General features: G+C 51.7%; 1 protein-coding gene across 3 annotated transcripts in view; it reads left to right on the top strand.

Moving 5' to 3' along the window:
• The window catches only part of FPGT (fucose-1-phosphate guanylyltransferase), a 172308-nt gene that overhangs the window by 128403 nt on the left and 19278 nt on the right, over positions 1–24627 (top strand). For 2 of the 3 annotated variants that reach the window (XM_069641914.1, XM_069641913.1), the window contains 2 exons: positions 10623–10837; positions 12090–12217. The exons of the other annotated variant lie outside the window; for it this stretch is intronic. In XM_069641914.1, the coding sequence (XP_069498015.1) occupies positions 10623–10837; positions 12090–12217 (343 nt within the window). The remainder of the gene's footprint in view (positions 1–10622; positions 10838–12089; positions 12218–24627) is intronic. 3 annotated transcript variants of the gene reach the window in all.

The raw sequence follows: 24627 nt of genomic DNA, 5'->3' as shown, positions 1-24627 counted from the left end.
GCCCCTATGGGGAAAGGACAAGAGACATTTCTGGGGAATGATAAGGATATTTAGAGGGATCGCCCTCATCACTACTCACCTCGGCAGTTTAACCCCTCGACGCATCGCCTTCATTCTGCACCTGAAATAAAGGACAGATCACAGGTTAGAAAGACAACATAAAGGGGGCCTCACTTGAACTTTGAACTTTCATACTTACGGCGCATCGCTCAGAAAAGTCAAGTGGATTTTGCCAGCGCCATTCTGAAAACCAGTGAAGTAACTGGACGAACGCGCGCCCCTGCACCAGAAGCAGGATGGAGAGTTCATCCTTCCAAACCATAAGGTGAGCTTAAACCGGGGTTTGGAGGAAGTTAGAGAGGAACGAAGGGGGAAAGGGGGGAGCTAGCACACTATTCTGCAGACTGTTAATCCCCTTTCTCATCTGCAGAAGGATATTCCTACGGGCCAGGCAAGCACGATTTGGAGGTCCTGTCCAATCGGTGTTCCGGGTCCTGCACATCACGCTAGAAGAGGCCACAGTAATCCAGACTAGACCAGCGCCCCCGTGGGAACCAGGTGAGCATTACAGAACACGAAGCCTTCCTACAAATTCCCACCCAGGCGCTATGGAAACTTCCGAAACTGACCAGTTGGCCCAATTACTGGGGGAATTACGGGCCGAAGTACACGCCGCTCGTCAAGAGACTAGTGCCCTCAGGAGGGAAGTGATTGTAATAAAGGATAGAGCTGATGACCTGGCTAGACAGCTTTTGCAAGGTCAAGCTGGACAAACTCCTTTACCCGGTTCCGGGGGGAACCCAGCTCCTGTGGTTTCCAGTAACCCGGTGCAGATTAATCTACCTGGAAACATGCCGCTGGCCCCACCTGAACGCTTTGCTGGGGACCCCAAACGATTCGCCGTATTCATGAATCAGTGTCGTTTCCACTTCCTATGCAGACCTGGGGCCTTCCCTAATGATCAGACCAAGGTAGCCTTTGTGTAGTCATATCTCAGCGGCTGTGCTGCCTATTGGTCAGTCCCACTGGTAACTCAAGATGACCCGATTCTTCGTGATTTTCAAGGATTTCAAACAAGCATGGAAAGGTTATTTGCTCGACACTCCCAGGGACAGGCTCTGGATGACGAACTTCTATCTCTGCGACAGGGCAATCAAGACCTTCTATCCTAAATTGCAACCTTCAATAGACTAATTGTGGAAACTGGTTGGCCAGAGGATAAAAGAATCACGTTATTCTATTGAGGTCTACGCGGAGAACTTAGATGTCCTGGCACAGGTTGTAAACCCGCCCCAAGAATGCACTGAATATATAGACTTAGTGGTCCAATTGGATCACAGGCTGCAAAACAGAAAAGCAGATCGGTCCAAGTTTGAAACCCGGGTGTTGGCCAAGACCCACGCTAACCCCAAGGGGGCTGATGGCTCGGAGCCTATGCAAATCGGAGGGGTTAAAGGACCCCTAACTCAAAAAGAACGGGAAAGAAGGCGACAGATGCAATTATGCCTTTATTGTGGGTCGTCTGGACACTTTCTACGAGATTGCCCGGTTAAGCCGCCCAAGAAGGTGGTAGGAGCCGCTGATAAAATCCATGGAAACTCTGTATCGGGAAACGACCAGGCCGGCAAGCATTGGGGGCCGTTTGCCGAGCTTGAAAACTAACTCTCAGACCTCGCATTTCATTGTGCCAATGGACCTCGTAGATCCGGAACAGCCTAAACGGTTGCATGCTATAAAATCATACATCGATAGCGGGGCTATAGGAAACTATGTGGATCGAGAATTGGTCTCTAGGATAAACCTCCCTCTGCGTCCTAAAACCAACAAAGATGTCATCACCACAGTAGATGGAACCGAAATTGCCTCTGGACCGGTAACACATTCCACAGCTGAGGTGACACTTGTAGGTCCGGATGGCCATCGGGAGGTAGTTGTGTTTGATGTAATCAAGGCTCCTTGGTTAGAGACACATAATCCTCGAATTGATTGGCGAGCGAAGAGAATAACCTTCCCGGATTGTGCACAAACCTGCTACCCAGAAAATCCAAAGATTAATCTAGCATCAGTAACCTCTGTCCCCGTGCAACCACCTCCAGAGTACCAAGACTTTCAGGACATCTTCCGAAAGGAACAGGCCAACACGTTACCTCCCCACAGATCGTACGATTGCCAAATCGATCTGGTGCCCGGTGCACAACCCCCTTGTAGCAGGATTTACGCCCTTACTGAACCAGAGAATCTGCATTTGAGACAATATTTAGATCAATACCTCGCCAATGGTTTCATTCGCCCGTCAAAGTCCCCGGCATCCTCAGCTTTGTTCTTCGTGCCTAAAAAAGAAGGCGACCTTAGAACTTGTATCGATTACCGCGCATTGAACCAGATAACTGTTAAAAATCGTTACCCTCTGCCTCTGATCCCTGAACTCCTTGACCAGGTCAAGGACGCTTACGTATACACCAAGTTAGATCTCCGGGGGGCTTATCATCTGGTACGAGTAAAAGAAGGCGACGAATGGAAAACGGCCTTCCGTACAAAATATGGACTATTCGAATACCAGGTGATGCCTTTCGGGTTGTGCAACGCGCCTGCAGCCTTCCAATTCTTCATGAGCGATGTCCTTCGGGAACTCATCGATATCTGTGTTGTTGTGTATATCGATGACATTCTTGTGTACTCCTCTTCGGAATCTGATCACAGAAAGCATGTCAGGGCCGTCCTAGAGAAACTGCACCAGCACAAACTGTTTGCCAAGCTGGAAAAATGTGTTTTCCATACCACTGAGGTTGAGTTTCTCGGATTCATCCTGACACCTTAAAGTGGTCCGAATGGATTCACGGAAAGTGGATGCCATCCTCAAATGGCCATCACCTAGTTCGGTGAAAGGTGTCCAAAGCATGCTTGGTTTTGCCAACTTTTATTGCAGGTTTATCCCGGAGTTTTCACGTGTGGTGCAACCCATCACTGCACTCTTGCGAAAAAATAAACGTTTTGAATGGACCGAGGAAGCCGAACAGGCCTTTCAGGAGTTGAAAACTAAGTTCACGTCCGCACCTATTTTGAAGCACCCGCGTCCCGATCTCCCATATATAGTCGAAACCGACGCGTCCAGTTTAGCCATGGGAGCTGTCCTGTCTCAGAGAGACCCTGAAACCAACCAACTGCACCCCGTAGCATTTTGGTCCAGAAAGTTCTCGCCGCCGGAGGTAAATTATGCGATCACCGATAAGGAACTATTAGCCATTAAGTCCGCCTTTAAGGCTTGGCGGCATTATCTCCTCGGCGCCCGGCATACCATCACCGTGATCACTGATCACCGAAATTTACAATATTTAAAAACTGCCAAGGCTCAATCGTCTTGACAGCTCCGATGGGCTTTGTTCTTTGCTGAGTTCGATTTTGTAATCACCTACCGCCCCGGCTATACGAATGGTAAGGCGGACGCTTTATCCCTAATTGGAATGGAAGAAATAGACACAAACTCAGAACCTGTGCCGATAATTCCCGAACAAAGAATTTTGGGGATAACCACTTTACAAACCCTTGAAGACATTCAAGCACGAGTGAAACAATTCCAGGACTCTTCAGCCTTGCAGGATTGGATCAAAAGGGGGTCTAACTTTTCAGTCAAGGATGGCTTACCTTACTTCCAAGGACGCTTATTTTTGCCAGAAAAGGAATTGCAAGAACTGGTTATTTCCCGTCATCATGATACCCTGATGGAAGGACATCCTGGCATTGCCAAAACAGAGGAAAAGGTTAAACGACAATTCTGGTGGCCTTCCTGGCGAAAGGATATTAAATCTTTTGTGATGTCCTGTGGAGTTTGTGCCCAAAACAATGGTCAAAAGACAAGACCCGCCGGTCTTCTTCAGCCCTTAGACATTCCACCAGCACCTTGGCACACCCTGTCACTAGATTTTATCACGGACCTGCCCTCTTGTAATGGTTACAATACTACTCTGGTCATGGTGGATTTATTTTCCAAAATGGCCCACTTTATTCCGTTGAAAGGATTACCTTCAGCCTTTGTTCTTGCCAAGGAATTCCTCGAAAATATCATCCGTTTGCATGGATTCCCGTCCATACTAGTCTCCGATCGGGGAAGCCAGTTTATTTCTCATTTTTGGAAAAAGTGTTGTCAACTGGCACAAATCGACGTAAGACTCTCGACCAGCCACCACCCACAGACCGATGGTCAGACGGAGAGAACGAACCAGACCCTTGAACAATATCTACGATGTTTGTTGCACCAATCGGAGGGTAATTGGAAGGACATTTTATGGGTGGCTGAATATGCATACAATAACTCGATACACTCTGGAACTGGTCAGAGCCCCTTTTATACCCTATATGGACATCACCCTCGTACTTCAGACTTGGACTCACCTCTGAGCCTTGAAATGCCCGCAGTGGACCATTTGCATTCTACGATTACTCAAGCCTTCAAGGATGCAACTGCACATTTGCAACATGCGAAAGGGAAATACAAAAAGAATGCGGATCTGCATCGAAGAGAGGCGCCTCCATACCAAATAGGGGATCAAGTATGGTTGGCTACCAAACACCTATCACTCAAGGGGCCTCGAACTTTTAATCCAAGGTATTTAGGCCCGTACTCGATCAAAGCTATAATCAACCCAGTGGCAGTCAAGCTCGATCTACCAGCTAACATGCGGATTCACCCCGTTTTTCATTTGTCACTTTTGAAACCAGTGCACCCAGGAACCAGATTAACAAAGCTACCAGAACCGATTCAGATAGATGGGGAGCCTGAATTCGAGGTGAAGAACATTTTGGATTCTAAGATCTCAAAATCAAAACTTTTCTATCTAATTGATTGGAAAGGGTACGGGCCTCAGGAAAGGTCTTGGGAACCCAGTGATCACGTACATGCACCTCGGCTGGTAAAAAGGTTCCATCGGAATTTCCCAAACAAAACAAAACCTCCAGAAGGAACGACCTTGGGAGGGGCCTTGGGGGGGGGGGGAGTTGCTGTCATGATGCCTACCCCCGGAGCACCAGGCCAGGCCCAGCACCCCTGGAAGCAGGCATCATGCCCTCGGGTAAAAGCCCAGCGGCCCCCTATAGGGGCTCTTTGGACTCAGTCCTGGCGCCTTAGGCGCCAGGCTCATAAAGGGAGGTGTTTTGTGCACTTACCTGATGCAGACCATGCTGCACGCTTCAGGCCTCCCTGAGACCTGAAAGGGACTATTTTTTCATAGGGACTATTTTTTCACTCGGGCTTGGCCAGGGAAGGACACATACCTAGTTGGGGAAGGATACATACCTGGGACTTCTTTGGAGGCTATTTAAGCCATGCCCAGACAGCAGCTCATGCTTCGCGTTGTTCTGCTTCCTGCAGCTTAACGATCACTGTGTCTGCTCCTGCTCCTGGACTCCAGCCACGCCCGCCTCGAACCTGGAAGACCTGCAAGGAAGGAAGAGAAGAGAAAGGTGAAAACTAAAGACTATTTCAAACTTCCTACCTGCATCCGGAATCTTCTCGCCAGCATCCCTGAAGAAAGACTTCCATTTAAAAGCATTGCGTTGCTCGCTGCAGCGCCACGCTTCACTCACATGTCCTCGAGACATCTCCCGGCTCCATCGCAGCTGTCGGCATCGGACGTCACATCTCTGCACCTAGGGGAGAGAGGAAGAAACAAAAGGTGAGCAGAAGGAACACAGAAGGAAAGCCCGATTAACAACCATAATACTTACCGGCTTTTCTTCCACATTTCGGGTCGGCGCCGCCCCGTTGGCAGGTACCGTACCCCGGCCCCTATGGGGAAAGGACAAGAGACATTTCTGGGGAATGTTAAGGACATTTAGAGGGATCGCCCTCATCACTACTCACCTCGGCAGTTTAACCCCTCGACGCATCGCCTTCATTCTGCACCTGAAATAAAGGACAGATCACAGGTTAGAAAGACAACATAAAGGGGGCCTCACTTGAACTTTGAACTTTCATACTTACGGCGCATCGCTCAGGAAAGTCAAGTGGATTGTGCCAGCAGCCATTCTGAAAACCAGTGAAGTAACTGGACGAACGCGCGCCCCTGCACCAGAAGCAGGATGGAGAGTTCATCCTTCCAAACCATAAGGTGAGCTTAAACCGGGGTTTGGAGGAAGTTAGAGAGGAACGAAGGGGGAAAGGAGGGAGCTAGCACACTATTCTGCAGACTGTTAATCCCCTTTCTCATCTGCAGAAGGATATTCCTACGGGCCAGGCAAGCACGATTTGGAGGTCCTGTCCAATCGGTGTTCCGGGTCCTGCGCATCACGCTAGAAGAGGCCACAGCAATCCAGACTAGACCAGCGCCCCCGTGGGAGCCAGGTGAGCGTTACACATACACACATGACAGTTGCACACGAGTGTCATTGTCAAACTTCAGACATGGTATCCCAATCCCCAACACACATGTCATTTCAAATCACACAAATGAGCTAATCCACAGCCATATCGCAACAGCCAGCACCATCCATACACATACAACAGCATGAGCAGGCAAAGGTGAGCCAGACATCACATGATACACAGGGAGTGCACTAGACATGCACACATGCCACCACACTTTCATGCATGTGTACACCTCCACCAACTGTCGCAGTGATGGGATCGGCATCCATGTCACATCTGCCAATCAGCCTTCTAAATATCAGTCTCACATGCATCCATGTTGCATGACAGTTGCACACTTGTCAGATACACATACATGCACATGTACACAGTGCAGATACATGCAGCTGGAACCAACATCCATGTGTGACACCACAACCTTGACAACTGACATACACAGTCATTCAAACATGTGTGCTCACACATCTGCATTTGGCCTGCATGCTTACCCACAAATACACCATCCATGTGTCTCACACATGAAAGGACTTGCATGTGTCAGCCTCACGGCCCTGTACATACACATCCATACATGGCCCTACAAAACCACATGTGCAACCTGCACACTACTGGCACACCACCACACGCACAGCTTCCAATCAGTATGCATGTACACTTACCGCTCGACTCCAGACGGGTCTGCCTCTCAAGGACCTGGACGTGGAGCGCTGGGCATACGCGTTCCAGGACCCTCATTAGGTCTTCCGACAGGTGGCCCCCGGCGCCCCTTAGCATCCGCTGCCTTCAAGAGGCGCCAGCCCTTGTTGAGGGTCCTGGACCTGAAGTCCTCCCAGCGCTTCTTGACATGATGGATTTCGCGGACTGCCACCCCCTCCGCGTTGATGGCAGTCACGATGTCCGTCCAGATCCTGGTCCGTCCTTCCTTGTCGGCGTGTGACCTTCCGAAGAGGGCATCATACTGCCCCAGGACTTGCTCCACCAGGACACCAACTTCGGTGGCAGTGAAGCTGGTGGCCCTCTGCCTCTCTGGCTGGGGGTTGCCAGTGCTGCCAGATGGTGTAGTGCTGGACATGGCAACCGCAGAGGCAGGAGTGGGTGGGCAACTGGGTCCTGGGGCTGGGCTGTGGAGCGATGGAATCCCAGTCTGGAGTCTTCGGTTCCAGCAGGGGTGGTCACAGCAACAGCACCCCTGGCTGACGTGCAGGCAGCAAATGGTAGGGCATTTGGGCAGCAGGCAATCAGGCAGCAGCAGATGGCAGGTGAGAGCGTGCTCAGGGCTCTGGGGGGCAGCAATTCAGCCTTCTGGGCAGGAGCGTGGTCTTCTGTGTGTGAACGCGTGGCCAGCTTGATACAGAGTGATTTGGCACGTGAAAATCTTGCACGTCAGCGTGTAAATCGAGGAAAGGCCCTTAGCGCGTAAGCGCGTCAGCGCACGTAAGCGATATTATTGGACCAAAGGCCCTTAGCGTGTAAGCGCGTCTGTGACGTGATGCGCGCAGGTGTTTCCCTCATAGCACGTGATAACAGAGCACACGTGGAAAAGCTGCACGTCCGAGTGTCAGCGCGTGTAATTGGAGGAAAAGGCGCGTACACGCATAAGTGATGTGTTCGTGTGGGCCGGTTTAAAAGGTACATGTAGGACGCCATTTCCTTGTACGTGCTTTTTGCGGAGAGCGAGTGGGTGGATTCTGTACTACTTGTCGGTTCACACGCGATTACTTCACAGCATTTCAAGTTCGTACTCCCTGTTACCTCTGACAGCTTTCATTTTTCTACTTTTTTTGGGCCTGTTTCCTCACAGTGTTCACTTCTCCTTTTGTCCTGTCTCCTCAGACAGCGTACAATTCTTCTTTTGGCGGGTGTGTTGCCAACGCGCACACACGCGTATTTTTCACGTTCTTTTTCCAGGCAGACGGTGAGTTCCGCACGTACTTAGCAACTGTGCTTGCCCCGTGCGTCGCGTTCCCCTTCAGAGGTCATTGTAGGCTGCGTGTATCACGCGTACGCTTATTTTTGTGTTTCTGGGTGCCACAGCATAGTGTGGGTTCATTTTTCCATGCATGAGGGGTTGCGTGCACGTTTTTGTTTTTGGGCTGCCTGTGTGTTGCGTGACCCTTCATCTTCCCCCAGGGGTCACAGACAGCCTTGTTAGAGCACTAGGGTACAAATTCCATCTAGTACCTTACCCCTTTGACCCTCAATTGCCCAGAACAATAGTTTACTGCTCCTCCCATACGCACAACAACATCAGTGCCATGGTTGGGAGGCGACCAAGCGGTAAGGGAGGCAAAGGTGGCCGACCTTCAAAAGGTGGACGTGGTGGGCGCGATAGGGGCCATGGCCAGGATTTGCAGGGTGCCCCTAGACCCCCATGTGTGAAGGACCAATCAGGGACACCCATGCCCCCCCATAGTTGAGGGAAACGTGACTGAGACCATCCCAGATCAGCCCTTGTTGGACCAGCCCATTGTGGCACCTGACCTGGCACAGAATGACTCCCTGGCTGACTTCCAGGTCAGCAAGTCTAAGCCTCGTGTGGCGGTGGAAGTTGTCACCAAGCCACGTGGATCTGGGGCAGCTATGTCATCTGCTGCCCCAAGTATGCAGGGTTGTGAGGCTGCAGGGGCAGCTGCAGCTCCATCTGCCCCAGCTCTGACTCTCCCAGCCAGGACAGTGTTGGTCCTGGTCCATCATACTGATGTTCCCCCTGCCAACATCACACTTCAGACAATGCCTGCACCAAGTCCTATGGTCAACTCCAACAACCCAGTCCACCGGTGATTCTGCCCCTACTGACCAGAGCGGCGTTTGCCACTCTGGCTCCGCTCCACCTTCTAAAAAGAGGAAGAAGGGTGATCTGGCACGACAGGCTGAGACCCCAGGCACGGCTACACACTCCGGTACCTCAAGGAAGCCTTGCTTCAATGAATCGGAACTTGATGCACTTGTGAGTTATGTGTTGCAACATAGTCACGAAATGGTGGTGACTGCAGGGTCCAAGACCACACCTGGTCAATGTAGGGCACACTGGCAGACCATCGCCAACCACATAAGTGCCCTTGGATTTGTGAGGTACTCAGCTGATGATTGCTACAAGCGGTGGAACGACCCGAAACGCAGAGCAAAGGACAAGCTGGCCTCAAGTCATGCCGCTACTCTGGTGACTGGCGGTGGGTCTCCACAAGAGGACAACGAACTCACTGAACAGGAGTCTGTTGCTGGGACCTTCATCACAGAGGAACAGATCGGAGGTGTGGGAGAGCTACCCGATTATGACCTATTGTCCGGTGAGTGCCCATGCGTGTGTGTGTAATGCATGTGTATGTTGTTTGGGTGACGGGTTCTGATTGAGTGCCAGGTGAGGGTGTGTGTGACTGAGTAGTATTGGTCACCCATGTGCTTCATCCAAAACATTCTGTGTCCTTGAATTTGGGTGTGACACTATCCCTTCTGTGCACAGTAGTAATTTAGCGCAACATTACGGCAGTTGCCCTTGAGGTGGCATCATGCAACAACATTGTTTGTATTTTTCAGTGTTCTTTCAGGCCGATTGTTTCAATTCTGCCACTTTTGCAACACATTCCTCAGCCCTATTGTGACATATGTGACATGCTTCTGTCAGTGAAGAACCCCACATTGGCCCACATGTGTCACCTTGGTAGTTGAATGCTTTGACCATTCAGGCTGAATGAGAATTGTCCTGATCACATGATGTTTTTGGGCCTGTTTGAATGTGGAACTTGCTAGTTGTTTCCTGTCATGTTGAAGTGCACAACCATTGATGTATACATGGCCCTGCAATCACTGTATTTTTGTACACTGGATGTGTTGCAGTGTGTGGCACATGAAGTATCTTTTCAAACTATGTGGCATTTTTCATCTCTTCATGTCCATCTCACATGGATGGGTGACAGTACTCATTCACTGACATATGGATGTACTTGTGGAATGTACCATGGCTATGGTACATGCAATCTGTGTGATGGCATGTGTCATTTATGTGTATAGGACATGCCACTCACAGGCCAATGTGTGATGGCAGTGCTACCCAGCATGCAGCAAATGTGTTGCTCTTCCATCTTGGTCTCATCAGTGTCAGACTTTTGCCTCCCCTTCTAACTCTGTGACAGTGCATGCATGGGAGGGTTATAGTCATGTGGGACATGTGTAAATCATGTACTGGTTCTGCAGCTTGTCAGACCTATTTGTGTGCTATGGTGCTAATGCCTGTTTCCATTTTTTGTCTTTCATGTTTTTGCAGGGGATGACGCACTTGATGCTGGTGAGGTTGAGGAGATGGTGCAGACCCAGGAGGCACCTGAGGCACAACCGGCCACCAGTGGGGGACGTGGTGTGGTGGTGGGTGAGAACCCACTCTTGCTGCAGACGATTCCGTCAAGGGGAGTCTCTGGGTGCACCTCCCCAGACCTCTATTCAGGTGTTGATTCGGATGATGAGACCTATGTGGCGTCGCAGGTAAGTGTTTCTGGAAGGGGTTCTGTTCTGTCCAACCCATCTGCACCAGGGGTAGAACCCTCTATGGGGATGTCAGTGTTGGTTAGTCAGCCTTTGGCGGTTACGGGTGCAGGGTCACACTCCACAACATCTGATCCTATTCCTGGGCCAGCAGATCAGAGGGGGAATGCAGTCCTGCAGCCTCAGGCAGTGCCGGCACAGCAAGGCGCAGATCGCCTTGCCCCAAACAGGTGTGGTGCCCGCCGACACGGTGGCCGTACGCCACCAGGCAATACCGCATGGGAACAATCCATTTACGGTATGGCAACCCACAGGCAGCATCAGTTGAGATGATGGCTTACGCAATGGAGAGGGTGGCCACTTCCATTGTCCCCCCTGAAAGGCAGATGGAGCTACTACAGCAGGCAACAGACTCCATTTGTCAATCAAACAGGGAGGACATGTTGGCGTCCAACAGGTACAGACGGGCGGCACTGGAGACTCTACGCCAATCGATATCAATAGAGTCCCAGGGCCACAGGGAAGCCCTGAGGGTAGAACTCCATCACCCCAGGGAGACTCTTGTTGACCTTGAGACTTCCACTAACTTGAGGACAGAACAGCAGCTGGAGCGGCTCACACGTTCGCTCTCAGCTGAGATGAAGGCAACTCGGGAGGAGATCCGGGCATCACGTCAGGTGCTGCATGGGGATCTCCGCACTATATTCCTCCAGATCGAGACCTTCCACACCCGCATGCTTGCTGCTATGGAGGACCATACCAGGGCTTTGCGTGGGCTGCCTCCCATAGCACCACCACCTCCTGTGGCAGCAGCAGAGGGTAATGAGAGCGACAGCAGCAGTTCTCCCACATTGGCATAGCCGTGCAGGCCATGAGCCCATGGGGGTGTTTTTTTTTCCCCAACATCCACACAGGTGGCTGTTGGTGCGCGATTATTGCTTTTTTGATTATTTTTTAAGTGTGTTACCTTGTGTGGCTCCCGTGGGCATCCACTGTATTCCGCCTGGGCACATGCAGGCTTGTCCTGGGTTTGGGTTCGATGCTTGGGTTCGTGAGACACACACACCTCCTGCTTCCCGTTTCCATGGGCTTGCAAAGGGTGTGACCAAGTGATGTTGGGCTCCCATGAGCTGTGTAGGCAGTCTGTAGTCAATACTGTGTAGACATTCCTTGTGTATATTGTTGTTGTATTGTACACTGCATGTTGGAATTATGTATGCTTCTGCTTCCATGTCTCCCTCTAAATTTGCAGGTTCATTCCTCATGTCTTCACAAGGCCATCTACTTCGGAGATGGAGTTCATGTTGTATGCAGTACACAGACACGTTTTGAAGCCTGCAAGACTACAGTTGGAAGGGGGCGATGTGGTGGCATATTCAGGTTGTAAAACTACGACTACTTTAACTTAGTACTGTCATGTTTTAGTTATGTTTGAGCTTGTGTAGCTGCATTGTATTGTTGGTAAGTATTTGGTCATGTGTGTTGTTAGTTCAACATTACTGGGAGCATATTGTGTGTGGCCAGTTTCCATTAGGGACACTGCACTTTGTGACACTTGTGTCAGGTTTTCGGGATTGCTTTGTTTGCTCTCACATAGCATGACACACCATGGTGTGTTGGGTGGTGGGGCTGGGGAGGGGTTGGGTGACATGGCACTGTTCTCAGGTTGTATTTTGCAAGGGGGTAATGCATGTAGCAGCATATGTGTCTTTTGATGACACAGCATTGGTGGTGTTTCTGTAGGTAGGGATGCACACATTGTGACACTTCCAGGTGACCAATCTCAGGCTGGTATGGTTGTGACAGTTCACTGTCCCTTGTGTCATCATCGATTGTCAGCTGGTATGTGGCAGGGCTGTGTGCACACCACAGGGGTGTGATTCTAAGTGAAGTAATTAGCCAACAGCTGCGTTCGGTCTGCCTCACCCCGTGCCCTTGCCCCTCCCATGCGCAGCGGGCGTGCATGTGGTTAGGGATGTGGGGGCACCACCATATCCACCGGTAGGCCCCGGCGTGTTGCAACGTTGTGCAGTACACATGCTGCCACTATGATCCTGCACACTACTGGGGGAGCGGAACGGTCAAGGGAGCGAAAGCGTGACTTGAGCACTCCGAATGTGCGCTCCACTATGCCCCGGGTTGCAATATGGGCTGTGTTGTATCTTACCTCGGGTGGCGTGGTGGGGTTCCGAATTGGCGTCATCATGTGGGTGCTCAGAGGGTAGGCACTGTCCCCTGGGGAGGTGGTGATGGGTATCATTAGTAGCGTTGTGACATTACTTAGTATCTGGCATGCATGCATGTGCTGTGGCATTTATACTCACCGAGCAGCCATGTATCGCCATGCCGCCCAGCTTCTAGGTCCCGGTTTAGGGTTGACATTCTGTAAATGAAACTGTCGTAGGTGGACCCTGGATAGTTGGCATATACAGAGGTGATGATTCCCTTGGCATCACATACTACCTGGACGTTGATGGAATGCCAGTGCTTGCGGTTTCTATAGATGTGCTCTGATGCCCTGGGAGGACGTAGAGCCACATGGGTGCAATCAATGGCACCTAGGATTTTGGGGAATTGTGCCACCCCGTAGAAATCCTGGACGGCAGCCTGCCTTTCTGCAGGTGTTCTGGGCAGGTATAAGTGCCAGCGGACTAATGGGCCTGCAGTCACGATGGCCAAGACCTGGTGTAGGCAGCGTGACTGCGTGGCCTATGACAACCCCCCTCCCCCACTATGGCACTTGTCCGCTGAAATGATCCGGTGGCCAAAAAGTGCAGTACATTGAGGACCTTCTCCAGGGGGCTGAGTGCTTGGAAGCAGAGGGTGGGTGATGTGAGGTCATCCTCCCACTCACTGACCAGGTGTAACGCTCACCTGATTCCCGTAGAGGCGCCGGTCTTGACTGGGCGTATACCGTATCTTCAAAGGTGATGTGCAACACACGGCTGGCTCTCTGGGCTGGACCTCTGTGCACTGTATGCCTGACTCGAAGGGTAAGATGTCTGCAGATAGAAAATATGGGATTAAGGAACTGGGTTATTGAATGTCTCTCTCTTCTTCCCTTTCTCTTCTCCTGTAGAACCCCAAAGGTTAACGCTCTCACCTTAGGTAAGTGAACGCCGTGCTCTCCATCTGCCTCGGGGCAGGGTGCTGTAACCAGTTTCTTCACTGGATAAGGGGAGCAGGGCTCTTGACTTCAGAGGACTGCTGTCCGTCGTTTACTGCACGAACGGTAAGTTTCGAGTAATTCTAATGTCTTTAAAGTCTTTAGTAATGATGTTTCTTGTTTTGCAGGGTTCCGGCGATGGCGGATGACGGGCTGAAGTGAGTTGAAGATGGAGCCCGTGTGATGAATAGAAGCGCCTGGAAGCACGTAAGTAAGCGCGTGTTGTCTGCTTCACGATGCGCTCTAACTGTCTTTTTATTTTGCAGGTACAAGTTCGGAGCGGCTGCAGGGTGCCGGAATACCCACTGGGTTAGATGTGGAAAGGAGTAATGGCACGTGAGTATTAAAGTTCCCCAATGTCTTTAAACGCACCTTGTTTTGTCTTTCAGATGCGGGATGCAGCGCCGAAGGCCTCCGGAGTGTGCGAAGAGTTGGTAAGCTTTTGTCTTTCAGATGCCGGAATGCAGTGTGAAGACCTCCGGAGCGCACGAAGAGTAGGTAAGCCTTTGTCTTTCAGATGCCGGAATGCAGCGTGAGGCGTTGGTGACAGCAGATGGACCAGGTAAGTGAAGATCTGTCACTGAAGACCGTAATGCTAACCTGTTCTTTCTTGTCTTTATAGGTGTTGCTGAAGACTGGATTCAGGATGGTAAGCCTTTTTCCTTAGGCCCAGGATCAGATGCAGAAGACACGATGAGCGTTCTGCTGCAGAGGATGCAGAATAACGCAAAGCAAGATTCATCCATCGGGTGTGGTTAAAATAGCCTCCTGTAGTGCTTAGGTGTCTCCTTCTACAGCCACACCTAGGTAAGAAAAGAGTTCCTGCTTTCCAGAAGAGTTCCAGTGTTCTGAATCTAGGGAGAGGCTCCTGCCCCACCCAACAGGAAAAGTAGTTCCAAACAGAAGAGGATCAGAGGCTCAACTGGCAGGCAAGTAAGCAGCATGGTCTGCTGGAGGTAAGTCCACCCAAGCATTATGAGCCCAGCGCTTCCAGCGCTGGGACTGGGCATATTTATGAGCCTGGTTCCACTGGCGCCAGGACTGGGTCCAAAAGGTCCCAATTGGGACTGGTTGGCACTCGGAACCTGGGTTATGGATCTGCTTCCAAGGGAGTTGGGAAAACCCTGACCTTTTGGAAGCAGAGATCATGACAGTACCCCCCCTCAAGGCCCCTCCCAAACCAGGCTTCTCCGGGGGTTTTGGCTTGTCAGGAAATGTTCGGTGAAATCCTTTGATTAGGCGAGGAGCGTGGACATATTCAGCAGGTTCCCAGGATCTCTCTTGGGGGCCGTAGCCTTTCCAGTCAATTAGGTAAAATAGTTTAGATTTGGAGATCTTGGAGTCCAGAATGCTTTTGACTTCAAACTCGAGTTCTCCATCAACTAGGATAGGTTTTGGAGATTTAGTTAGTCGGGTTTGAGGTTGCACGGGTTTTAATAGAGAGACGTGGAAGACCGGATGTATCTTCATGTGCGGGGGCAAGTCCAACTTGACCGCTAGTGGGTTTACTATGGTAGTGATGGAATAGGGACCAAGGTATCTTGGGTTGAATGTGCGTGGCCCTTTTAGAGGTAGATATTTGGTGGATAACCAGACTTGATCCCCTACTTGATATTGAGGGGCTTCCTTCCGATGTTGATCTGCTCCTTTCTTGTATTGTTCTTTAGCCCTTTGAAGTTGAGAAACAGCTTCCTTAAAGGCTTGGGTGATTGTAGAATGCAGGTAGTCTACTGCTGGTGTTTCAAGATCTTGGAGGGGATCCAACTCCGAGGTTCGAGGGTGACTGCCGTACAAAAGAAAAAACGGGGTTTTCCCAGTTCCCGAATGGACAGAGTTATTGTAGGCATATTCGGCTATCCAAAGGATGTCTTTCCAAGTTTTTTCAGTTTGTTGCAGCATGCAGCGTAAATACTGTTCCAGAGTTTGATTGGTCCTCTCGGTTTGTCCGTCGGTCTGAGGGTGGTGACTGGTCGATAGTCTCACATCAATTTGAGCCGACCGACAGCAACTTCGCCAAAAATGAGAAATAAATTGACTACCTCGATCCAAAATTAGAACCGAAGGAAAACCGTGCAGTCGGACGATGTTTTCGAGAAATTCTCGGGCCAGAGTTGCTGCTGTTGGCAAGCCTTTGAGCGGAATGAAATGCGCCATCTTGGAGAATAAGTCCACGATTACTAGAATCGTATTGTATCCGGAGCATGGAGGTAGATCGGTGATGAAGTCCATAGAAAGCGTATGCCATGGGCGAGGTGGGATGTCAATAGGGCGTAAGAGGCCTGCTGGTCTTTCCTTTTGACTCTTGTTTTGGGCGCATACTCCACAGGACATTATAAAGTCTCTGATATCTTTTTTCCAAGACGGCCACCAGAAGTAGCGCTTGATCTTTTCTGAGGTCTTGGCCATACCGGGATGTCCTTCCATTAAAGAATCGTGATAACAAGAGATTACTTTTTTCTGTAAATCTGTGCTGGGTAGGTATAATCGTTCTTGGAAATACAATAAGTTGTCCTTTACTGCAAAGTCCTTTCCCTGCAGATGCCAATTCTGTATGTCTGCTGGAGTTACAAGTTGCCTGGCTTTATCCTTAACTTCCTCTATGGATTCTGTGGCGATTGCACCCAGAATTCTTTGTTCGGGAATGATTGGTACAGGTTTAGGGTTGATCAAGTGTTCTTCCACTCCCATCCGAGAAAGGGCATCAGCTTTACCGTTCTTTGTACCAGGTCGATAGGTAATTATGAAGTCAAACTCGGCAAAGAATAATGCCCAACGGAGCTGTCTAGAGGATTGGGCTTTTGCGGTTTTCAAATATTGCAGGTTTCGGTGATCCGTAATCACAGTAACGGTGTGTCGGGCCCCCAGCAGATAATGCCGCCAAGCCTTAAAGGCAGACTTGATAGCCAGAAGTTCCTTGTCAGTAATCGTGTAATTGATTTCAGGAGGCGAGAATTTGCGGGACCAAAATACCACGAGATGCAACTGATTGGTTACCGGGTCCTTTTGTGATAGAACTGCCCCCATGGCAAGGCTTGAAGCATCAGTTTCCATGATGTAGGGAAGTTCGGGGCGAGGGTGTTTTAAGATTGGTGCAGAGATAAATTTAGTCTTCAAATCCTGGAAAGCTTGTTCCGCCTCGGTAGACCATTCAAAACGTTTGTTTTTCTTTAACAAGGCAGTGATGGGCTGGACTATTCGAGAGAATTCGGGGATAAACCTGCGGTAAAAGTTAGCGAAGCCTAACATGCTTTGCACACCTTTTACGGAGGATGGTGATGGCCATTTGAGAACTGCATCGACCTTCTTTGAATCCATACGCACCCCGCCAGGTGATAATATGAATCCCAAGAATTCAACTTCAGTCACGTTGAAAACACATTTTTCCAACTTAGCGAAAAGTTTGTGTTGACGCAATCTTTCGAGGACGATTTTCACGTGTTTCCGATGTTCAGATTCCGATCAAGAATAAACGAGGATGTCGTCAATGTAAACAACAACACACACATCTATGAGCTCTCTGAGGACATCGTTCATAAAATATTGAAAGGCGGCCGGGGCATTGCAAAGTCCGAAGGGCATGACCTGATATTCAAATAGCCCATACTTGGTGCGGAAGGCCGTCTTCCATTCATCGCCCTCTTTTACTCGTACCAAGTGGTAAGCTCCTCTAAGATCCAGCTTTGTATATATGCATGCTTTTCTGACTTGGTCCAGGAGTTCAGGGATCAAAGGTAACGGATATCTATTCTTAACGGTGATCTGGTTCAGGGAGCGATAATCTATACAAGTTCTAAGGTCTCCTTCCTTTTTTGGAACGAAGAACAAAGCTGAAGAAGCAGGGGACTTGAAAGGACGAATAAACCCATTTGCCAGGTATTGATCCAGGTATTGTCGAAGGTGAAGGTTCTCAGGCTCGGTGAGGGCATAAATTCTACTACAAGGAGGAGTAGATCCAGGTATCAGGTCTATCTGGCAGTCATAAGACCTATGAGGAGGTAGAGAGTTAGCCTGATCCTTCCGGAAAACATCTTGGTATTCTAGGTATTCGGGAGGTAACTGGGGAGTCTGTGAAGAAATTGCTGCCAGTGCAACACCAGGTGGAGGGTGACAAGTAGAGACACATTCTGGAAACTGGACCGTTCTTGCTCGCCAATCGATCAGAGGATTGTGTTTCTCTAACCAAGGTATTCCTAGAATAATCTGAAACTGAGGGGCCTTGATCACATCAAACACGATCTTCTCATGGTGTCCATCTTGACTTACTAGCGTCACCTCTTGAGTGGTATGCGTTACTGGCCCGGAGGCTATCTCCGTACCATCCACCGTAGTAATGACGTCCTTTACAGCCTTGGGACAAAGAGTTAGATTCATCCTCAAAACCATTTCATGATCCACATAATTGCCGATGGCACCGCTGTCGACGTAAGCTTCAATTGCATGTAATCGATCCGGATTATCAGGGCTAATGAGGACCATAGGTATCACGAAATGCGAGGTCACGGAACTGGTTTTCACGCTCGGCAAGAGGACCTCTATTCTTGTCGGGCGAGGTCGTTTCCCTGCTCAGAGTTTGTAACTTTGGTAACTGCAGCTCCTACTGCCTTCTTGGCAGGTTTCACCGGACAGTCTCGAAGAAAGTGCCCTGAGTTTCCGCAATAGAGGCATAATTGCAACTGTTTTCTCCTTTCCCGCTCCTTTTGTGTTAGAGGACCTTTCAGACCCCCTATTTGCATGGGTTCCCCGGAGTCTACTCCTTTGGAAGGAGTTGGCGGTTTGGAAAATGCTCGAGCATCAAACTTGGAACGATCGGCCTTCCTGTTCTGCAGTCTGTGATCTATTTGAACGACTAAGTCTATATAGTCCGAACAATCTTGTGGGGGATTCACTACTTGGGCTAACACATCTTTGAGGTCTCCGCGTAGACCTCTATAAAACAGCGTAATCCTTTTGTCCTCAGGCCATTGAGTTTCCACTATCAGTCTGTTGAAAGACGCAATATAAGCCAAAAGGTCTTGATTACCTTGTCGCAACGAAAGAAGCTCATTGTCCAAGGCCTGCCCCTGTGAATGTCTTGCGAACAGTTTTTCCATACTGAGCTAAAAAGCTTGAAAATCATGGAGGACCAGATCATCTTGATTTACTAGAGGGATCGACCAGTCTGCCACATTGCCACTAAGGTACGAAAGCACGAAAGCTACTTTAGCTTGATCAGTTGGAAAGGCTGTTGGCCGGCATAAGAAATGCAACCGGCACTGATTGATAAATACTGCAAACCTCTTTGGGTCACCAGAAAATCGTTCGGGCGGAGCCAGAGGTACATTCCCAGGTAGGTTGATCTGCACTGGATCCATAGAGGATGTAGAAGGAAGATTTCCCCCAGACGCGGGTAAGGGGGCCTGTCCGGCTTGTGACTGTAGCAATTGTCTAGCGAGATCATCTGTTCGCTCCTTGGAAATAATCAGTTCCCTTCTTAGAGCGTTCGTTTCCTGACGGGCTGCATGCATTTCTGCCCTTAGTTCCCCAAGTAACTGGGCTAGCTGGTCGGTATCCGAGGTTTCCATAGCACCTGGACGCGAGTTTTGTGGTAGGCTTTGCGTTCTGTAACGCTCACCTGATTCCCGTAGAGGCGCCGGTCTTGACTGGGCGTATACCGTATCTTCAAAGGTGATGTGTAACACACTGCTGGCTCTTTGGGCTGGACCTCTGTGCACTGTATGCCTGACTCGAAGGGTAAGATGTCTGCAGATAGAAAATATGGGATTAAGGAACTGGGTTATTGAATGTCTCTCTCTTCTTCCCTTTCTCTTCTCCTGTAGAACCCCAAAGGTTAATGCTCTCACCTTAGGTAAGTGAACGCCGTGCTCTCCATCTGCCTCGGGGCAGGGTGCTGTAACCAGTTTCTTCACTGGATAAGGGGAGCAGGCCTCTTGACTTCAGAGGACTGCTGTCCGTCGTTTACTGCACGAACGGTAAGTTTCGAGTAATTCTAATGTCTTTAAAGTCTTTAGTAATGATGTTTCTTGTTTTGCAGGGTTCCGGCGATGGCGGAGGACGGGCTGAAGTGAGTTGAAGATGGAGCCCGTGTGATGAATAGAAGCGCCTGGAAGCACGTAAGTAAGCGCTTGTTGCCTGCTTCACGATGCGCTCTAACTGTCTTTTTATTTTGCAGGTACAAGTTCGGAGCGGCTGCAGTTTGCCGGAATACCCACTGGGTTAGATGTGGAAAGGAGTAATGGCACGTGAGTATTAAAGTTCCCCAATGTCTTTAAACGCACCTTGTTTTGTCTTTCAGATGCGGGATGCAGCGCCGAAGGCCTCCGGAGCGTGCAAAGAGTTGGTAAGCTTTTGTCTTTCAGATGCCGGAATGCAGTGTGAAGACCTCCGGAGCGCACGAAGAGTAGGTAAGCCTTTGTCTTTCAGATGCCGGAATGCAGCGCGAGGCGTTGGTGACAGCCGATGGACCAGGTAAGTGAAGAGCTGTCACTGAAGACCGTAATGCTAACCTGTTCTTTCTTGTCTTTATAGGTGTTGCTGAAGACTGGATTCAGGATGGTAAGCCTTTTTCCTTAAGCCCAGCATCAGATGCAGAAGACACGATGAGCGTTCTGCTGCAGAGGATGCAGAATAACGCAAAGCAAGATTCATCCATCGGGTGTGGTTAAAATAGCCTCCTGTAGTGCTTAGGTGTCTCCTTCTACAGCCACACCTAGGTAAGAAAAGAGTTCCTGCTTTCCAGAAGAGTTCCAGTGTTCTGAATCTAGGGAGTGGCTCCTGCCCCACCCAACAGGAAAAGTAGTTCCAAACAGAAGAGGATCAGAGGCTCAACTGGCAGGCAAGTAAGCAGCATGGTCTGCTGCAGGTAAGTCCACCCAAGCATTATGAGCCCGGCGCTTCCAGCGCTGGGACTGGGCATATTTATGAGCCTGCTGCCACTGGCACCAGGACTGGGTCCAAAAGGTCCCAATCGGGACTGTTTGGCACTCGGAACCTGGGTTATGGATCTGCTTCCAAGGGAGTTGGGAAAACCCTGACCTTTTGGAAGCAGAGATCATGACACCAGGTCGAGTATTATGTGAGGTGGAAACCTGCACCTCCCATACACGTGGTCATCAGGCATACCAAAAAGGCTGGTTCTGGGTGTGAAAATTCTGGGCCTGACTATCCTCCTCCTCCTCCTCCTCCTCCTCCTCCTGCGGTATCCCATGACCACTGCTGCTAGGATCGGTATGTTCATCCTGGCATCTGAGCTTGCTTGTGTTTGCGCGTGCTTTTCTGCTGCGAAGGTCTACGTACGCCTGCTTCCTGCTGGCGTACGTGTTTCCGGATTAGCGCGTCTTTTTTGGCGCATGCGTGTGGGCGTTCTGCGCATTTGCCTCCTGTACTTCCCCGCCCACCCCAGTAATACACGTACCCCGCTCGCCCAGGCCCAATCGCGTGAAAAACTTCCCGCAAGCCCCTGAAGTACACGTACCCCGCTCACCCAGGCACAATCGCGTGTAAAACTTCCTGCGAGCCCCGGAAGTACACATACCCCGCTCGCCCAGGCACAATCGCGTGTGAAACTTCCCGCGCACCCCCGAAATACACGCTATTTTTGACACAGCGGGTGTCCGTATTTGTCACGTACCCCTTTGCAAGTCATTTGTCCTAGAGGGCCACAGTATGGGACATTTATCAGAGCTGTATATACAGGCTTTTTGTTAGCGCAGGGACGCTACCACCTGCCTTCGTGTGGCGGACATGTGTTGATGTACATAGTTGACTTTTGGTTTGTGTCATGAGATCGCCATTTCACTGCTGGGGGTGGGGGGTGCAAGGAGACATGTGTGGGGCCTGCTGGCAGGTGCACTGCACTGCTGGGGGGTGGGGGTGCAAGGGGACATGAGTGGGGGCCTGCTGGCAGGTACCCTGCACTGCTGGGGGGTGGGGGTACAAAGGGACATGAGTGGAAGCCTGTTGGCAGGTGCCCCTCAGTGCTGGGGGTGCAAGGGGACATGAGTGGGGGACTGCTGGCAGGTGCCCCTCAGTGCTGGGGGGTGGGTGAGCAAGGGGACATGAGTGGGGGCCTTCTGGCAGGTGCCCTTCACTGCTGGGGGTGCAAGGAGACATGAGTGGGGGCCTTCTGGCAGGTGCCCCTCAGTGCTGGGGGGTGGGTGTGCAAGGGGACATGAGTGGGGACCTGCTGGCAGGTGCCCCTCAGTGCTGGGGGGTGGGGGTGCAAGGGGACATGAGTGGGGGCCTGCTGGCAGGTGCCCCTCAGTGCTGGAGGGTGGGGGTGCAAGGGGACATGAGTGGGGGCCTGCTGGATGGTGCCCTGCACTGCCGGGGGGGTGGGGGTGCAAGGGGACATGAGTGGGGGACTGCTGGCAGGTGCCCCTCAGTGCTGGAGGGTGGGGGTGCAAGGGGACATGAGTGGGGACCTGCTGGCAGGTGCCCCTCAGTGCTGGGGGGTGGGGGTGCAAGGGGACATGAGTGGGGGCCTGCTGGCAGGTGCCCCTCAGTGCTGGAGGGTGGGGGTGCAAGGGGACATGAGTGGGGGCCTGCTGGATGGTGCCCTGCACTGCCGGGGGGGTGGGGGTGCAAGGGGACATGAGTGGGGGACTGCTGGCAGGTGCCCCTCAGTGCTGAGGGGTGGGTGTGCAAGGGGACATGAGTGGGGGTCTTCTGGCAGGTGCCCTGCACTGCTGGGGGTGCAAGGGGACATGAGTGGGGGCCTTCTGGCAGGTGCCCCTCAGTGCTGGGGGGTGGGGGTGCAAGGGGACATGAGTGGGGGCCTGCTGGCAGGTGCCCCTCAGTGCTGGAGGGTGGTGGTGCAAGGGGACATGAGTGGGGGCCTGCTGGAAGGTGCCCTGCACTGCTGGGGCGTGGGGGTGCAAGGGGGCATGAGTGGGGGCCTGCTGGCAGGTGCCCCCCAGTGGTAGGGGGTGGCTGTGCAAGGGGACATGAGTGGGGGCCTGCTGGCAGGTGCCCTGCACTGCTGGGGGGTGGGGGTGCAAGGGGACATTGGTGGGGGCCTGCTGGCAGGTGCCCTGCACTGCTGGGGTTTGGGTGTGCAAGGGGGCATGAGTGGGGGCCTGCTGGTGGGTGCCCCTCAGTGCTAGGGGGTGGGTGTGCAAGGGGACATGAGTGGGGCCTGCTGGCAGGTGCCCCTCAGTGCTGGAGGTGCAAGGGGACATGAGTGGGACATGAGTGGGGGCCTGCTGGCAGGTGCCCTGCACTGCTGGGGGGTGGGGGTGCAAGGGGACATGAGTGGGACATGAGTGGGGGCCTGCTGGCAGGTGCCCCTCAGTGCTGGGGGTGGGGGTGCAAGGGGACTTGCTGGCAGGTGCCCTGCACTGCTGGGGGGTGTGGGTGCAAGGGGACTTGAGTGGGGGCTTGCTGGCAGGTGCCCTGCACTGCTGGGGGGTGGGGGTGCAAAGGGACATGAGTGGGGGCCTGCTGGCAGGTGCCCCTCAGTGCTGGGGGGTGGGGGTGCAAGGGGACATGAGTGGGGACCTACTGGCAGGTGCCCTGCACTGCTGGGGGGCAGGGGTGGAGGGGTTCATGCGTTGGTGATCAGTAGTGCAAGGTGACATGTGGCTTGACTGGGGGGCATGCCCATGGTGGATGGGCTGCCTGCGGGACATGACCAGGGGTGCAGGGTAGTCCCCTGTGGTGTGGGCTGCCTGCAGGGGCCGTGGAGGGTGTAGAGGGAACACCTGGGAGGGCCCACACTGCCAATTCACGTGTAGGACTCCCTTGCACCCCAGATATAAACGTACCCCGCTCGCCCAAGGCCAATCGCGTGTGAAACTTCCAGCGCACCCCGGATTTACACGTACCCAGGCCAATCGCATGTGAAACCTCATGCGAACCCCAGGAATACATGCACCCCACTCGCACAGGGCCTATCGCGTGTGAAAACTTCCCGCAACCCCAGATTTACACGCACTCCGCTCGCCCAAGCCCAATCGCATGTGAAACTTCCTGCGCACCCCTGAAATACACGCACACGCTATTTTTGACACAGCGGGTGTTCGTGTTTGTCGCATACCCCTTTGCACGTCATTTGTCCTAGAGGGCCACAGTATGGGACAATCATCAGAGCTGTATGTACGTGCTTTTTGTTAGCGCACATTTTGGCGCACATTTTTTTCATGCGCAGGTACGCTACCGCCTGCCTTCGTGTGGCGTACGTGTTTAGGCCTGTGCGCGTCTTCGCCGGTGTGCTGGTTTGCCCTATTCGATTCCATGAATACGTGTTGTAGCGGAGTGTGTGGGCGTTCCGCGCACCTGCCTCCTGTACTTCCCCCGTGACGCCCACATTTTCACGCGTTGTTCCCCATTCCGCCTGTCATGCCCTGTGTTACGCCTACTTTTGTTATGTGCGCCGCGCTATATGCACTTTCGCTGTGGCTGTAGCACACGCCGTTAGATGACCTGTGCACCGGCGTGCGCCACGCAGATTTTCAGCGCACATCCCAGATTTTACTTGCGCACGGACTTCCATGAATCGATGTGCGCGGGTTTTGCTGCGATTTTCGCACTTGCACTGCGATTCGCACGGTTTCGCACGCTTCCGCAGGAATTTTCAGTGCACATTAATTCCATGAATCGGCCTGAAGATGTTTTTCGAGTAATTGCA

The sequence above is a fragment of the Ambystoma mexicanum genome, chromosome 1q (genome assembly GCF_040938575.1).
Source record: "Ambystoma mexicanum isolate Mex_15411 chromosome 1q, UKY_AmexF1_1, whole genome shotgun sequence".
Taxonomy (NCBI): domain Eukaryota; kingdom Metazoa; phylum Chordata; class Amphibia; order Caudata; family Ambystomatidae; genus Ambystoma; species Ambystoma mexicanum.
The sequence above is the reverse complement of the archived record's forward strand: the minus strand, read 5'-3'. Positions and strand labels throughout refer to the sequence as shown.